This window comes from Gymnodraco acuticeps, unplaced genomic scaffold, assembly GCF_902827175.1.
Source record: "Gymnodraco acuticeps unplaced genomic scaffold, fGymAcu1.1, whole genome shotgun sequence".
NCBI classification, from domain to species: Eukaryota; Metazoa; Chordata; class Actinopteri; order Perciformes; family Bathydraconidae; genus Gymnodraco; species Gymnodraco acuticeps.
The window spans coordinates 4,282,093-4,300,664 of record NW_022991216.1 but is presented as its reverse complement, the minus strand read 5'-3'; the positions used below and the strand labels follow the sequence as shown (position 1 = coordinate 4,300,664).

General features: G+C 40.2%; 1 protein-coding gene across 3 annotated transcripts in view; it reads right to left on the bottom strand.

Annotated features, from left to right (window-relative positions):
* ap3b1a (adaptor related protein complex 3 subunit beta 1a) overlaps positions 1-18,572 on the bottom strand; it is a 51,796-nt gene that overhangs the window by 17,561 nt on the left and 15,663 nt on the right. For all 3 annotated transcript variants that reach the window (XM_034238906.1, XM_034238904.1, XM_034238905.1), the window contains 15 exons: positions 17,890-18,045; positions 16,897-16,994; positions 16,752-16,806; positions 16,593-16,664; positions 16,021-16,083; positions 15,770-15,902; positions 15,551-15,660; positions 15,252-15,428; positions 13,626-13,812; positions 12,561-12,691; positions 10,673-10,817; positions 9,703-9,880; positions 7,767-7,917; positions 5,096-5,144; positions 4,533-4,636 (listed from right to left, as the gene is read on the bottom strand). In XM_034238906.1, coding sequence (XP_034094797.1) covers positions 4,533-4,636; positions 5,096-5,144; positions 7,767-7,917; positions 9,703-9,880; positions 10,673-10,817; positions 12,561-12,691; positions 13,626-13,812; positions 15,252-15,428; positions 15,551-15,660; positions 15,770-15,902; positions 16,021-16,083; positions 16,593-16,664; positions 16,752-16,806; positions 16,897-16,994; positions 17,890-18,045 — 1,809 coding nt within the window. The remainder of the gene's footprint in view (positions 1-4,532; positions 4,637-5,095; positions 5,145-7,766; positions 7,918-9,702; positions 9,881-10,672; positions 10,818-12,560; positions 12,692-13,625; positions 13,813-15,251; positions 15,429-15,550; positions 15,661-15,769; positions 15,903-16,020; positions 16,084-16,592; positions 16,665-16,751; positions 16,807-16,896; positions 16,995-17,889; positions 18,046-18,572) is intronic.

The window sequence follows — 18,572 nt, the reverse complement described above, 5'->3', positions numbered from 1 at the left end:
CTCCCATTCTCCACCCTGGACAGGAAGGAGGGAGGTGACAATGAGCGAGGAAGTTGATTGAGAGGCTCTATTATGCATCAACTTAAAGGAAGCCCCCGTGATGGATGACACAGACACCAGTCACCTTCAGAGCCCGGACGCCACGCTCCCAGCATCCTCTATCGCAAATGACCTGAAAATCCAGCTGACATATTCAAAAAAAGGGCTAAACTGGAGCTGTGGTATCCTTGTGCCGTGTGCATAAGAGGGCCAATTTAAAAAGAAAGTGGTGAGAGATGTATGGGCATATATTGAAAATCCATTTCTGTTTTTCAGAGCCCGTCTGTCTCCAGCACCAGGGACAGGATTTCATTATGCTCTACAAGAGGTGTGAGGATTAAGGTAAGGGACACATGTTTGACTTTAGGCCCTAATTGTTCCCCTCAGTCAGGAGATGACAATTAATTGAGGGGGCGTCACAAGGACCTTGACTACAAATTGGATTAAATAAATGTTACTACAGCCATCTTAAACTACTTTAATGTAACAAGAAGTCTCTCTGGCGCATATAGACAGAGGTTACTTAATTTATGCCAATTTGTCAGTAAATTAGATATTTTAAAATGATTAATTTTGAAATGTTCCATTAAAGAACATTAGCAATAATAGAGGATTGTTATTCAGAAACAGCATTGTCCTTCATTTAGTTGCAAACAGTTTCTTTGTCTTAGCATTATATGTAATAGAACAAAGGAACCCACTAATGACTATTTCCATTATTGATTAATAAAAGGATTACAGTATCATGGTTTGTTATTTCAAATGTTAGAAAATAATTAAACTGTATAATATATATACAGTATAATAAACATACGGTAAGTGCCCAAGAAATTGGGGAAAAACAAGGGTATACTTTTTTTATTCTCATTTTCTGCTACTTCATATTTATATACATTTTTTTTTTTTTTAAAGGAAAATATACTTATATACTTTAAATCCAATTTTGAGTTCTTAAAGGTTAATAAAAAAACTATTTTCCTATGTGGAAGTTAGTTTGGTTGATGGATTTTGTAGAATGCATTTTTCAAATCGTTCCTAGTGTTGCTTAATTTTTAGAATCTAAAAGTAGATGTATGTTTTGATGCAGCACTTTATTTGTATTGGGGTATTTATACAATAGTACTGTTCATTATGCTTTGGCACAGGGTCTGAATATTCCCTTCATCACAAATAAATAAGCAGCATTATACCACAGCAATGTTGGCAGTGATATGGTATCATTTATGTTTATATTTTTAAAATGAAGGGTTAAGACCGGAATTCACCTGCTTACGGTAACTAGTTAACTTAGTGGTTTGTTGCAGCAAAACATTTTTACAAACAGGATTCTTAGGGACGGCCATCATTTCCTCTTTCAGGTCAGAACAAACACGAGAGACAAAAAACACACACACACACACACAACACACACACACACACACACACACACACACACACACACACACACACACACACACACACACACACACACACACACCACACACACACACAACACACACACCACACACACACACACACACACACACACACCACACACACACACACACACACACACACACACACACACACACACACACACACACACACACACACACACACACACACACACACACACACACACACACACACACACACACACACCACACCCACACACACAAAACCAGTCCTCACAGAGTTGCTAAAACAAACTACTAAGAAAACAAATGCTGCTACAGCTGCATTAAAACACAAACATTTCCCAAACCGTCCAGTCACTGCGCGAGCACCTGCAGCAACTGTGTGGGCATTTATTTCTCTTTAAGAGGCAATCTCCGCAGTTTGAGTGGCAGCGGGAGGGTTGGAGGGCAGGGGCTGCTATATTCGTGGCGCCTGGGGTCCTTCTGCTGATTCATAATTAGACGTGAACCCAGAGCGCCCACTACGAGGAGGTCAGAGGGGTGAGGGGGGGAGGAGGGGGAGGAGAGGGGGGGTGAGCTGGCGGCCCGCCTGATGGACACCAAATGAACAAAATTATGATTGCCCCCTCTGGGCGTGATGGGTCAAACGGCGTGCGCCCCGCCGCTGACAGTTCAATTTCCCCCCAACGCAGCCCCATTCGCTGCCTGCTAATTATGAATGAAAAGTTATCAGCCTCAGCCGCCCCGCCGCACACACGGACAGCGGTCGGAAGAGGTTTCGGGTGGGGGGGATTTAAGAGGCATTGTGAGAGATCCTAATGTCAAAATGTTATTAGAGAGAGCGGTAGCATGCAGAAACTGGGGAGAGGAGGAGGAGGAGGCAGGAGAGGAGGTGGGTCAGAGACAGTGACCAGGGTTAATCTAAATGCCTTTGATAACCATGCAGTAATTCTCTAAAAGGGCCCGAGCGCTCAGCTGAGACAGACTCGCTGCCTCTGTGGGCAGATTGCTGAGAAATAGAAATGACACTGGGGCCAATATGTGTGTGTGTGTGTGTGTGTGTTACTGTGTGTGTGTGTTGATATGTAATCGTGTGCATGCGTGGGGAGGGGCGAGTGTGAATAAAGGTGAGGTTATTTACCCTTGTCTATGAATCCCGATGCCCATCATGTATTTATGCATAGAATTGACTCTAAATCAGATGTTGATGTGCAAAAAGTTCCCTGTTCTAAATCTGCATTTCTATTCTCTATTACTCCATGGCCTTCACCTGAGGACGAGGAGAGAGCGACTAACAAGGCTGCATAAATGCTGGCCTGATAGCAGCTGTCAATCATACTGACTGACAGGTGAGCAGGACTGACGGGTGGACAGAATATAGAGCTGAGCACACAACCGGAGCTGGAGTCAGTGTAGAGGCCGTTCAAACTGCTTGTGAAAAGACATTTGTTTAAAAAATGTTAGTTAACACAGACTTAGATAAATCAGTCACTTTAAAGCATCTTTAACATGATGAATTGAAGTTTCCCATTGTGTATTTAACAATTAATTAGACAATAAATGAACTGTTTCATCACATTAAGATTGCCTGAAACTCTTTAACTTCAAGGGAATTTGTCTTAATATATTATTACGATCAAACAGGCTTCCTGACTCCACATTCTTCAGGTCTTAATGTTTTCATTGGCTGTAACTTTAAATGTACCGTGTATTAGTGAGAGTTGTATTGATCTTCTCATGTAACTGAGAAAAGCAAAGAAGCAAATGTACGTGGTACAAACTTAGTTTGAAACTGACATTTATGTCAGAAGGAATCAGCTGTTAAATAATATTATATTCATGTCATAATATACAGTAAGACTAAATCTTTTTTTATCTTTTTTATTTATTCTACTAATTCAGAAAAAAAAAAAAAAGTAGAATTCATACGCACAAAGATAAACAATATGGTTTTAGATTTGCGATATTATATGGCAAATGTGTCTTTTCCTGGTTTTCAAGGCATTACAGTTAAGTGATGAGATTTCTGAATTTCTTACCAGACTGTTCAAGCTTTTCTATTACCTTCACCTACCTTATTATATTACTGATGAATATCACCAAAAAAAAAGGAAAAGCTTTCACAAACATACTACACTATTGCCAACATTTCGATAGCAGGGTAATTGTTTATTTGTTTTTTTATATATATTCATATTTGCCTCCATCATGGCCATAGGAAATTGTGATGGGATTCTTGAAGACATTTTAATTGATAACTGATCACATGATCGATCAAAGAAATGTAAAAAATATGAATCTTTAATCATGAATGAATCACAAATTGTCGTGTCTTGAAGCCCACCTTCATCATCATGAGTAATCAATTTGAATAAATCAAATTCAAGTCAAATGTCACACCTGTGTGAATGCTGAACGTATTAAAACCATATTAGCACCACCAGTGTTCTGTTGATAAATCTTCAAACAGCAGAGTTAGCACAGACCTGGCTGTGAGACACACAATAGAAACAGCAACCGCAGGAAGAATGGTCTGGACATATTCCTCACAGGGGGGGGAAGACAAGATACAAAATAAACAGCCGTGCGAGTCGCTCACACACTGAGGAGAGAAAGGAGCCGTCACACTAGGAAAGGTCAACCATCAGATATACACAACGCCGAGACACAAGGGACGCAACATCTGACAGAGAGAGATGGAAGGTGACAGAGAGGAGGAGAGAGATAAGGGGGAGAGAAATACAGCGGGTGGACTTATAGATGAGACGCAGAAATAGAGTTCAAGGGTGTGGACGAGTAAAAGACGGCGAGGGTGAGAAAGACAGACTATAAGAGATACAGGAAACAGGAAGAGCAGTTGTGCCGCGCTGACTGGCTATAAATATTAGGAGGCAGAAAAGGTCAATAGTCGGCGTCTGGAGCAGAAATGTTGCACAGGGGAGAGAGAGGCTCATTTCAGCATCTCATACGCTGCTGCGCTGCTATATCAGTGTCACACAGAAAGGAACAAATGACTCTGAAGCCACGGTGATGAAGGGGATGTCATCCTGTGTGTTTTCTAATGCAGACACACACACAAAGTATACCACCACTAACCTGCATGGTGGAGGAGATGTTGGAGAGAGAAAGGCCCTCAAGGTCCGAGAGCAGGCTGGAGGAGATGACCGAAGACTTTGGTGCATTTGTGGGAGCAGGAGAAACTAAAAGGACCCAAAGAAAACAGACATGTTAGGCATGTTAAAGCCAACAATGAATAGAGTACAACTTGCATTAATGTGTATCAAAGGTTATTTTTGATAGTGTCACAGAGAGACATCCAAAGACATTACAACTACTGTAAAACTTATTTGATAAAAAAGTAGATGTATATACCAAAGTGTACTGTTGTTACTATTGTGGCCTCAGAAAATACATCTATTTCAGCACATCATTTCTAGAAAACCACCTATTTGTGTTTGGTCTGTTGAAAAAGGGTTTAATGTGAGAACAGGCTATAAAACAAAAACAAGCTGAGTTGAACAGCAAAGCTGGGTCTGTGACCATAAGTACATTTTAAGACCCAGGCATTTGATTCTGTGTATATAAAAACTTTAAAAAAAAAGAAGCTTAGATTACAAACAAATATGTCGTGATTTACAGAGGTTTAAAGATAAACTCACAGTCAACTAGATCCAGTAAGGAGACTTCCACCTTGGACTTCACTTCCGCCTGAAAAACACAGGAACGTGATGATGAGTTACATATAACAAGGAAATTACAGAAATAAATTACACCTAAAAACAAAAGTACGGAAAATGTGTTATGTGTTATTCAGCAGCCAGAATGGCTCGATTCTTCAGGCAGTGTCTCTCGTTCACTCTAACAACTGATCCTCTGCACTTATATAAAACACATCTGTCGAGACGAAAGTCAATATTGAAAGAAAAATAATAATATCTGAGAAAAACGGACTGATAAATAATTATTTGTATGTATTTTCGTTTAGGTTACTATTGTGATAGGATTGTTCAATACCAAGGGGGTATTTGTTTTATTTTGAATAGCGTAGTCTTCTTTTCTTAATGAGAAGCGAGCTGTTATTAAAAAATATGAATGCTGTTTCCGGTAACACGGCAACAAAAGGGGCAGGAATTGTGATGGCCGGACTTTTGTTCCCAAAGCCACGGAGGGAGAAGTTGGCGACAGTGTGTGTGAGGCTCCAGAGACGCCGTTGGTATGTTTCAGCGTTGTTAAATGTATTTTGTACTTGTTCTGTCTTATTGTGTGAGAGTGCTGTTGCGCAATCGACAGCTTTTACGCAGCGTGGTTTGTGTGCGCTCCGTTTTGTTAATGTATATTTTTAGACAGCGCAGATGATGTTCAGTGAGGTTTTCTGGGTTGCTTGGTTTCAAGTAGAGAAAGAGACTTTCTAATTAATTTGTTTAAGTTAATGATGTTTTGTAGAATAACTCACAATTTATCATTTGAATTATAATACCCTGAGAATGGAATGTGAATTTGTATTATTATTATTAGAAATAATGCAATGAGGCATACAAAATGTTTGTGATTTTGTTTGCATGTGAACTAACATTTGTTTGTCATCTGTGTTTGAAGGTTTTCAACCTGATGAGATTCTGACAAAAAGTGTCATATAAATAACTGCTGCGCAGAAAAGAAAGACAAAAAGAAAGAATCCGAGTTGTCCAAGCGTCCTCTTTTGCCCTCCAGCCTCTGAAGTTTGGGCATAACACTGAAAACAGGCCAAAACCCAAAAGAACTTGACAACATCAGAAATCTTTAATGACCAGTCATGCACAGTGTCGTGTCCCAAACTATAGCGGCTTGTCAGGTGTTGACTTGTGGGAATTACAACCAAGGGGTGTAGCTGGCAACAGAACAGGGCCAATACAAATGCATTCAAACATACAAGCACTTTTATCAACCTTTCTACACACCCTCCTAACCAACCAGGGCTCCAATCTCGTCACAAAAATGACCAAAAAACTCCACTCTGCATACTCTAGGATGAGCATACAGGAAGGAGAATCAAAAACAGTTGAGGGAGTGAGGAATTAAAACAAACAATAAAGTTAGAAGCCGTATCTTATGAGATGGTCTCTTATTGGCGCTTGGTGGCAGTAATGGGGACGGAAAGGTTGTTGGTAAATGAGAGGGAGAAAGAGAGAGCTTTTTAGAAAGAGAGGGGGAGAAAGATGCATAATTCATAGGCTGAGTCCAAATGACAAAATGTATGAAATGAGAATTTCATAGTGCAGGAAAGGAAAGGGACGGGTGAGAAATAATGAGTATTATAGGTAAGAAAAAGATGGGAAGGGGACAAATAAACCTGATACCACAGGAGAAAAATTAGCACCCTGTAATATATATTGTGATTTGACGTTTTCGCCACATGGGGAATATACCAGGTTTCTTTATACAGTAGAATAGAAAAATATCAAAGCAGTTCAGAAAAACATTATTCTTATATTTTTGGGACATCCGGATGTTTGTGGCTCACTCTAGTCTGCACATTGCTGTCCATTAGAAAATGATTCTTCTGATCTCCTCTGTAAAACCATTTGTTTATCTTATATGAAATGAAATCAATTTCTCGGGACTGAATCAAGTCTTGATAAACCCTTTCTAGAGGGTTATCAAGAATAACTTTTATCCAATGACCTTTCCCCTCTCTGTCTGTGTCTGTGTATTCTCTTGTTCCGATTAACCCAGCCAAATCTTTTTTCTTGTTTTGTATCTATATCTACGCCGGGATCCGGAGTCGAGGCTGATCCTCTTGCTGTAGTCCTGTGTCTTGGATCCTCTATCCTGAGTTCTGGATTAAGTCGTGGACTTCGGGTCGTGGCTGAACCTGTCTCTGCGGTCCTGCCTTGGGTCTCGTCATGCTGCTTCCCTGATGGCTTCCACAGGATTGTAGCTGACATCCTCGTGGATTCATCTTCTTATTACAGACACATGCATTTCCTAACATTCGGTCTATATGCTGTAAAATGTATTATCTCTTCGATTTACACACGGCATCTATTGCACGTCTGTCCGTCCTGGGAGAGGGATCCCTCCTCTGTTGCTCTCCCTGAGGTTTCTCCCATTCTTTCCCCTTAAACTGTGGGTTTTCTCTGGAAGTTTTTCCTTGTACGATGTGAGGGTCTAAGGATAGAGGGTGTCGTTTTTCTCATACTGATATTCTGAACAATCTGTGCTGTTGTATTTGCTGTAAAGTGTCTCTACTGTAGGCTATTTTTATTATATGTACAGCACTTTGGCTCGACCAAAAATCGTTTATAAATGTGCTATATAAATAAAACTTGATTTGATTTGATTTGAAGTCACCTTAGGTTTGGACTTAACGTCTTTCTTCTTCTTCTTCTGTGGTGTAGCGGGGGGGTCTGAGTCCTCGGAGTCTGTCTCTGATCCGGAGGAGCTTTCAGCTGACGAGCTGCTGGCCTGAGCTACAGGACCATTTCCATTTTCATCTGAGTCACTGAAACACACATAGGAACAGAAAATATGAATGTATGAATTCAAGGACTGCTTAGTATTTACATAAAACTCATACAGGTTCCATTGATACAGTTTGAACAAATTGTCTGGAAGCCATTAGGCAAACAAACTTTTATTTGATTTATTCTCCATCCGAACTAAAAGCTTGAGCGTGGCACGGCCAGAACAACAACGATCAATTTGTTTTTGTTTGTGAAGCTAATTCAATGTTGCATTCACTCAAAAAGATTTTTTCCATCTTCCTCCTCTCTCTTTCACTTGCTCTGTCCCTCTTCAATTTGTCCCGATAATGAGTGTTTACTCCGCCTGCCTGGGATTTTCTGCCGTTAAATTAATGAGGGGAATTGTGACGGTAACTGGCTTTTTAACTTGGGCGATGATGAAAAGCCAGTATTAATTTGGCCTACAGATTTCATTTGCTGCGAACAGGAAAAAGTGATATAAATCACTGTGGGCCTGATTAGGCCCTGCCTGAAATGACTGGGCCATAATGAGGGCATTATGCTGTGTTTGTTGTGGAAGCACTGGGGTGAGCTGCTCTAATTACTGTGTGTATGTATGTGTGTGTGTGCGTGTGTTTGAGCATTGGGGTGAGTTGCTCTAATTATACTCTCTAATGGAGAGAACAGGGTCAGCCGGCGGCCTGTCACACAGCAGATTCAGGTACAATGTGTGTGACTGTGTGTGTCCGTGAGCAAATGAAGTAGAAGTGCATAAGAAAAATGTGCCAGTGTGTAAGAGAGTGTACGTGAGCATATTCAGTAGTAATGACTCAAATCTCATTCATTGGAAACACCAGGCTGCTAAATGACCAATCAAAAGTCATTATCCATTAGCCATGTAAATGTGGGTTACGCTACTGGAGGAAAATTCGCCTTGATTAGCTTGTTAATGGAATCACACTAACGATATTCTAGCATCTCTGCCAGCCTGGTGTGTGTGTATGCGTGTGTGTGTCTGTGTGTGTGAGTGTGAGTATGAGTATGACTGTGTGTGTGTGTGTGTGTTACAGAGAAGGTGTATGTACAGTACAATAGGTGTGTAATGGCTCATTGACTATACTGTAATCTCCTTTCAGAAAGATGGTAAGATTTGTTGTTCTTTGAATTGAATTACATTTGGTGAACTTTTTGACTGAACATAAGTGTTTATTGTTTTGTATATGTCCCGAAGGACTTACAACATTGTTATCTGCTCCTGCTAGAGTCTTGTTTGTTAAAAAGGACATGCAATTAAAACTTTTTAGAGAAACTGATTGTGGTTGTATACGATGAATATATTTTAAAATGTATCCTTTTATTTGGTGCATAAGATCTACAAATAATTTTTGTCATATTGTATTACAAAAATGCTAATGTATTTCTTAAGACAAAACAATACTAATGTGTAATGTGATTCAAAATCTTCATCCTTGCTGTAGGTGCAGATAGCAACAGGTACAAATAAACTAATCTACACTTTCCTGTTAAACATATTAGATGAAGTACTAGCTAAACAGAAGGTAATAAAATGCAAGAAGCTAGGTTGTGGTATATATTATAAAATAGCGAAAGACGTTAACAGAAGTGGGTTTGAGCTTATTTATTCAGCAAAGCTCTGATCTCATCTGTTGTTTACGACGCCTCTGATTGCTCTCACACGGCTGTCTAATGAACTATGTGAGGACGAGGAAAAAGAGAAAAATATGAAACATCTGGACACACAAACTGCAGGGAAGAGAAATCCTGCTTCCAGCCTCACACAGATGGGAGGGGTTTAACCGTACCTGAAAGCAGCAGGTGACTTGCTCTTCTTTTGTGGTGCCTTCTTGGTCTTTTTCTTCTTCTTTGGTTCAGATTCAGATTCACTGGAGCTTTTCTCAGATCCACTGGAACTCTTTCCAGAATCACTGGAGGTCTTCTCTGACTCTTCACTGCTTTCCTCCTCACTCTCACTGCCGGACTCTGTACAGAACGTTAGTATAAACAGTATATCAAAGACTGGTGAATTTAAGTTCTATATTTGCATGAAATCAAACACTGTTTGGATAACTTCTATAGTCGGCATTTTATCAGTAGAATCAACTAATTAACAATCTGAATTTACCTTTTTATATTGTATATTTTTGGAGTGGCAGAGTACGAAATTCTTGTCCATGTTTTTAGTTCACAGGCATATACGCAGGATTTAGAATTAAATTAAATTAAAGAATTAAATTAAATTATTATCTTTTCTTTTTATGACTGTTTTTAAATGCCTTTGTCTGAATGTCTTTCATTTTTGTAAAGCACCTTGAATTGCCTTGTGTTGAAAGGTGCTATATAAATAAACTTGCCTCGCCTCGCCTAGGCATGCGTGTAATCCAGCATTCTGTTGTGATGTTGGCTTATTGATATCACTGTTAATTCTCCTAATATTTCATCAGAGCTGTATTCATTTACTGCCAATACTAACTAAATTCCCCCTTAGATTGATAAGATTGGCCATCATTAACTGACTTCTTGTTTGGTTGCACTGTAAACAGACACATCAGTTGCTCTAGCTGTAGCTGCCTAATGTGTGTTTACTGCTTTGAATTCTTGGACCTGTAGTATTTAACTGCACTTGACTTATCCACAAGTGACAAAACGTGTCATCAAACCTTAATGATCATAACTTCTATACACTATTTCACAAAGGCAACAACAAAACTTTTGGTCAAAATAAATCTGTGAGACAAAAACATGGGCTTTCAAACACAGAGACAGAAAACAAACCTTCACTGCTGCTGCTGCTACTGTCTTTACTGCTCTCAGATCCTTCCGCTTCCTTCTCCTCTTCATCGTCCGAGTAGAACTTGTCAGCAGATTTGGGTTTTCCTGATTTCTTGGTTTTCCCAACCGATGGTGCCCACTCTTGCACCTAAACAGATACATAGAAAGGATGTGAGATAAAGTCATTCCAGCATCTGAGATTTAGAATTTAGGGATAAGTGTATAACCAGATTTTAAAGTATTGTAATAATTCTGAGGATTTTATTTAATAGGCGTTTAATGTAAACATAACTAGTGTTGTGGAAATAATTATCATAAGACGCCAATTAGTAACATACAGGACAAACCTCGATGTCTGTTTACCTTCTTTAAGGACACAGGCGGCTTAGCCAATAATGTTATTGTTCCCATTCTGTGACCGGTCAATACTGGGATACAGATGGTCTGTGTTGTGGGTACACTGGGACACTTCCTTCTCTGTATTTGTGGACTCCAAGGTAAAATCTTCGAGGTCATAAGTGTCCGAGGCAAGTAGCTCTGTGTTCCCACACTGTTTAGGCTATCTCCTCAAATATGTTGTTTACTCTCTGCGAAACCAGTTAGATGGGCTGGCAAGAGAGAGGCTCTCCAGAATTGACGTGGCAACTCTACCGTGAAGTCAGAACCTCTGACTCTTGGACTTGTGATGTGAATCCTCCGGCCGTTAACTCCAAATAAACCATCATGTGTTTGACATCAAAGCTACTGCTCTTCCCGTGTCTCCTTCCTGAGTCGGTGACTCCCACTGCATAGCTACACAGAAGTTTCCTCTACAAATACAGATGGTCTGTGTTGTGGGTACACTGGGACACTTCCTTCTCTGTATTTGTGGACTCCAAGGTAAAATCTTCGAGGTCATAAGTGTCCGAGGCAAGTAGCTCTGTGTTCCCACACTGTTTAGGCTATCTCCTCAAATATGTTGTTTACTCTCTGCGAAACCAGTTAGATGGGCTGGCAAGAGAGAGGCTCTCCAGAATTGACGTGGCAACTCTACCGTGAAGTCAGAACCTCTGGCTCTTGGACTTGTGATGTGAATCCTCCGGCCGTTAACTCCAAATAAACCATCATGTGTTTGACATCAAAGCTACTGCTCTTCCCGTGTCTCCTTCCTGAGTCGGTGACTCCCACTGCATAGCTACACAGAAGTTTCCTCTACAACTAGTTATACTGCAATGTCATTATTATAAAAAAAACTATACTAACGGGCCAAACAACTACTAACAAAATAAAGTGTGTTGCCATTAGAAGTCTGTAAAGAGTTGGATATAAACGCCTTATACCTCTTGTTTCCTTTAATGGATGCAATGGAACTAGTCAATTAGCCAGATTGAGTCAGTTTTCAATCCGTTTTTCCCAAGTTTCCAGATTTGTTCTCTGTTAAATCAACCTTATACTTAAAGCTAGAAATAAACTTTGTTGTGTTAGTTTTTTGTTGGATCCCCATTAGGTGCTACAAAATAACAATAATAAAGCTGGTGCTCGGAGAAAAAACAACACAGTCAATAATATCCCTCAATGAAAAACAAAGCCGTTACGTTTTTTAAATGTTTGGTTCTTAAAATGTACACGATTTAAAAAGTTCTCATCTGTGAACCCAATCCAAACCCAGCATCACAAACAATATTTTTCATAATATAAAAAGGAACATTTTTTGCACTTTTAACACCCACTGCTTTAACGTCAAAACAATATGAAACCATTCAATAATGTTTGTCAGACATAATGAGAAAGATTTCGTTCTGCAGGGATGCTGACAGTTAAGAGAGGATAAACAAACAGCTGTGTGTTAGAATTAAACACAAAGGAGGTAAAACTATGATAAGGAGAGTGGCATTAAGGTTGGTTTTCTTACTGGCTCAATGACCTCCACGTTCCTCACAGACTGATCAGGAGCAACAGCTGGCCAATCAGAGAGCTCCTGGTATCCTGCAGCTTTAGTGTTGAGGCTGTGGGAGAGAGTGCCCAGCTGGAAACGGTCTCGATCTGCAAGTACAGGAAAATGACAAAAAAGCACTGGGTTGAAAATACGAGAGTGGTGTAAAGCAAGGAGGAGGTCACTTTAGTGAAATAGAGACTAACATTAAAAGGTACGACCAAAAACAAAGCACATTTCTATATATATATATGGGCTATATAAATAAACATTGATTGATTGACATTTCAAGAAATAGCCATATGGAGGATAAAAGAAAAGCCACCTAATGTCACTGTGTTCATATAGAGACCTTTAATACAAGAGTTAGGTTATAGGTATCAGCTCTCTGCTTTTGCACACACACAAACACACATTCACTCTTCTCTCTCTCTCTCTCCAGTAGGATCATGAGTGTCTTGGGAGGTTAGTTCTAAAAACTGTGCTTTGCAAACCAAAGAGAGAAAAAAAAAGAAAAAGAAAGTTGTGAATATTAAGAATGACAGGGGTGGTTAACACTTTCCATAAACATCCAGTAGGTGCAAACTACTTCTGAATTTTAATGGTGTTGAAGGCTGTTTCTGTCCCTTCAGTAGAGAAGAGAGAGAGAGAGAGAGAGAGAGAGAGAGAGAGAGAGAGAGAGAGAGAGAGAGAGAGAGAGAGAGAGAGAGAGAGAGAGAAAAGAGACAGCTAAATGAGGAGATTTTTTTTTCCTCCCAGTGTCTGAAAAAGGTGAGCATTAGCTCAATAATTTACCCATCTCATTAGTCCAAGGTAAAGGGGTCTGACCTACCTGCCCTTCAGCGGGAAAGACACACCAGAATAATAAAACTACTGTCTAAATCCACTTTGCATACTACAGGAAATAGAGTCACTAGATGTGAAATAGAGGTCCAGTTAATATGGATTCAGTGATTAGCTTTAGATGAATAACCAAACGTGAGAGGAATGGTATTCTATCTTAAAACCTCTACCTATTTAGAGGATGTAATGTGTGTTTAGTACCTTTGAAGGAAGACTCGAGCACAGGGGCTGGTTTGGGGGCCAGTAGGATGCGTCGGGCGTACTTGTTGAGGGCGCCGCTCTTCTCGTTGGGCACTATCAGCTGTCTTATGAAGCGTGTTCGGTCTCTGATATCGTAGCTCTGGTCATATTTGCCGAGGTTCAGGATGTACTGGGTCAGCAGCTTAGTCTGGGGTCAGAGATGATGTGTAAGGGGGGTGAAAGTGAAGAGATTGGAGGAGACAAGTTGGGTAACATATAAGTCAGCAGACGGGAGTAAAAGGCATATGTGGGAAAAGATTGGTGGTTTATGATCTGGCTTAAGAAAGACACGTATTTGTTTGCTGGCCAAGAAAACATCATGACGACATTCTTGAAGTTTCAGGAAGCCAATGCCCCAGCTCGCTTCTTGCAAAGAAGTACAATAGCTGGAGCACAACATTCCCCTTAAAACCACATCAAGTCATTTCTACTTAACTGTCTTTGTTTTGATTAAACAAACTAGATTTAAGATGTTCTTGTTTTAGAGCTTTTAAAGTGTTGGTCTTTGGATAGAGTCAGTCTGTTTCAATCTGTTCCCAGTCTTCTAAGCTAATATAACTGTCTTCTGGCTCCAGCTCTGTACTCCAGGAACATAATGATTGGTATCAATCTAATCATCAAAAAGTGAATTATTTACAATTGTCCTATTCCCAGAAATTGATCAAACAAGGATAAATAGTAAGCAAATACCTGGTATACCACCAGTTTGAAAAGGTCTCCTCATTACCACATTCTGGATGAATAAAGTACCCTTCCACTGGCCCAAAGACAGAGCTTTTGACATGTATTATTTAGGCAGGCATAAAATCATAAAATGACTGCCGCCATGAAGCCCACATTATAACCTGAACCCTTTCCTGAATTGTCTTTGTCTCTTCCTCTCTCCTTCTCTACTCCCCGACACATTACGAGGAGCATGAGGTGTAATGATGATCGTTTGAGGAGGCAGCGTCTGGGCTCATAAACCCGGCTCAGAGGCCAAAATCACCCCCATTTCCCTGAATGGGCCTATAGACACCAAGCTGTGCGAGGAGATGCTCCATTACGTTAAAGCTGTCTCATTCACTGCTGTATATTTAAACTGAGCATTTACTTCCAGAAGTGTGATATTACAATGCTGTGTCTTGTGAAGAAAAAAAAGGACAAATCAGAAGCGCACAGTTAGATAACAGGGATTTGATTTATCTACTACGATCATGCAGATGCTAATTTCAGATGTTAGCATTAGTTAGCTTCATTATTCCTCCATGTGCAGGTCAACACACACACACACACACACACACACACACACACACAACACACACACCACACACACACACCACACACAACACACACACACACACATCACACACACACACACACACACACACACACACACACACACACACACCACACACACACACACACACACACACACAACACACACACACACACACACACACACACACACACACACACACACCACACACACACACACACACACACACACACACACACACACACACACACACACACACAGACACACACACACACACACACACACACACACACACACACACACACACACACACACAGTATTAAATGTACCTGCTTGGAGTTGGTCAGGTAGAGTTTGGCTGCTAGGTTGACCGTCTGCAGCTTGACAATGTCCTCCTCTGCTGTGAAAGTCTTTGCCATCTTACGAAGGACATCGGGTGCAATTTTTGGCACCCTGTCACAGTACTCTCCCATCAGCCACAGGATGCTGGCACGAGCCATGGAGACCTGCAAGTCAGAATCAAAAAGAAGGAGCAGTTAGAGTCAAAACATTATGGTGTCACAATGCCATTTTTGGAAACGTTCTAAACTTTCATGAAGGGTAAGAGTAATACAATGATGAATCATACAGTGATGTTGTCGAAGAGCTTGGCCATGTGTTTGATGATCTCGCTGTGCTGGGTGGGCTGAGTCTGAAGCAACTTCTTGATCACCACCACACTCTCAGCCACCACAGTCTCTGCAAAGACAATACAACGAGTTATCACAATAGCAGACGGTCAGAGAACCTTAATATACAAAGGAAGGTAAACACATGTTGTCTGTAATCATTACTGAAAGTATTGTACCGTCTCTGTTGGACAGCAGCAGCACCAGACCGCTGAGACACGTGTCAGTCACGTCGGTGATGTTGGTGGCACACCTGCCGATGGCCTGGATGGTGGCCGCGGCGAACGCTTTGTCCTGGCTCTTCACATAGGTCTGAAGAAAGGCAAGAGAAAGTGAGGAGGAGGAGACAGCAGGAAGTGTAGAACCCCAAATAGTAACCCTGGTCTTTTAATGTCAATTACTGGGAGGAATTTAGAAAGAAAACACAAACCTGAAATTCCCTCAGAATGGTGGAGATGTTGGCTTCATTGGCCAGGTTGGTCAGGATCTCCAACTACAAAGGAGAGGAATGTAGAAGTATGATTTTTAATTCGTGAAATGTTCCATTTCAAAAGGCTTTGGATGTGCAGCATATTGTACATTATTAACTATTAAAACAACTGCAAAAAAGTATTAAAGTTTCTAAACATGTAGAAAACATTTGAACATGTGATTAAAATGTGTCATTTTCAAAGCAGAAAAACTTTTCGGTTCTGCTTAAATTCAAACTTTTAAATGTGTGCATGCATTTGAAATATCTGCTCTGTTCATGACAGCAATTATCTTGATGTAACCTCCCCTTTGATTTGCAAGCGCATTGTGTCCACAACCAATATGTTCTACACATTACAAACTTCAATGTCTCCAGCAGATATTTGGATAGCATTATAATGGGTGATAAACAACCACAGTGTGAAATCATTTCTGAACATCATTTCCCCAATCTCAATGTCTTATTGGCCCTCATTTGAGCCCATATTGTGTAACAGTATGCTGTAATGCAAAAGATAAACTGGTAGTTACCTTCAGTGTTTTGATGTGTGTTGCATCCGTGGATCTGACATAGAAACTCTTCATGTAGGGCTCAAATATCCCCTGTTTGGAGATCATTCGTACTATTAGGCAGACTGCATCAATCAATCAAGACAGTAATATTGTTCTGAAGTCCTCAAGCAGACTCACCTTCCTCTGAATGGACATGGTGGCTATATTCTGAAGCACAATGTACTGCACCTCTCTGCACAAAAGAAAGGAAAATAATCAGACATGGATACACTGTGTCACGGGAAGTCGTTTATTTTTAAGGGAACATTTTATTCTGGATTACCTGTGGCTTCTTAGCAGTCGAACCAGTGACTTGGTGACAATGTTGACTTCCTGCGTAGGGGCCACATGCCAATAGAGCTGAGCGACACACATCACCACCTAAAACACAAAGGAATTCACTTAGATATCTTTGCATTTTAACCTTTCAATACATTCCAAGATCTGTCTTTAAAAAGGGGTCCTTTTATGCTTTTTGTGAAGTGCGGCCCACTTTTGACTCTTCATGTTACTTTTCCTCTATTTAATGTTTAATAAAATCTGAGAAACGCACCTTGTAACTTGAAAGCTCTATGTTTTTATTTAGCCTATGCTAAAATAAAATACTTTCACACTCATTTCTTAGAGCCCTACAAAAGCACTCATGACCCGACTTCACAGTATAAAAGGTAATTTTTCAGCGGAGCTTTAAATAGCAGGCGGACGTGTGTCCATCGTTGCAGGCAGAATGAAGGAGGTTCAGGTGTCTATGAAGATGGAGGATGTCACTGTGTTGTCGCGAGTAAAGACACAGCATGTCACATTTTAATCAACACTTTCATTTGGGAGCATTTGTCCTCCCGCTGCTACACAGCTACAGAGACCTTGAGGCTCCTGGGTGATGGAGATCTGCACTCACTGCGTTTTTTTATCTTGTTTTTTTTACAATATGGTAGGCAGGTGTGTGTGTGTGTGTGTGTGTGTGTGTGTGTGTGTGTGTGTGTGTGTGTGTGTGTGTGTGTGTGTGTGTGTGTGTGTGTGTGTGTGTGTGTGTTTTGTTTCTAGGGTCGGTGTTGTATTTGAGAAAGAAAAGGTATTTTGAAATGCATTACTGCTGGGAAATGGATTTCAAAGTGTGTGTTCATCTATACAGTATAAGACTATAGAGTAGCTTTTATCTTAAGCCCGTGTTGAGATACGAGAAGAGGAAGCACTCAGAAACCTTCATCCAGGTTTAAGCAGCACACACTACTTGAATTTGGCTGTATATGTGTGTTTAAGTGTCCAGCTCACTCACAGCAGTGTTCCTGCTCTGCAGCAGAGGTTTGGTGTTCCTCAGCAGCAGTCTGTGATCTGGATCCATGATGTAAGGCTTGGCCTCCGTCGTGTCTTTTTTGTCCTCAGAATCAGAGTCATAGAACGCCTTATCATTGTTCTCATCAAATGTGGCACCCTGAAACACAGACAGCACAAACATTACACGAAAGCACAATGTTTTTTCAGAGGATTATTGTGAGATACAATTGCCCGAACGTCAAGGTGGATTGAGCAAATTGAGTGACACACAGAGTTGTATATTGACAGTACTTCTCTTATAGTAACCTTTTTTTTTTTTCAGTGCTACAATAATTAATTATTCTTTTAACTTCTCTTCTATAGAGGAGTTATTTGACATTTACCCAGAAATAATTTTTGAGCAGATAATATCTGAATGTATTTCAAATTCAAAAATGTTGTTTGTAAAAAAATAATAATTTAAATACCCAATCTTTGAAATCTAAATACAGAAATGTAACTCAAATCTCGACTTTCCCCCAGATTTGTGTGTCAGTATAAACATTTACATAATTATACTTTCAATTGGATAAGGGAGGTGCTATTCTCTAAATACTTTTGGAAATTCCCAGGCTGTCTTCCTGTTGAAGATGTCATTTCAGTAGTTTCTTCAAACAGCTGGATATAGTGCATTTGTTGATGACT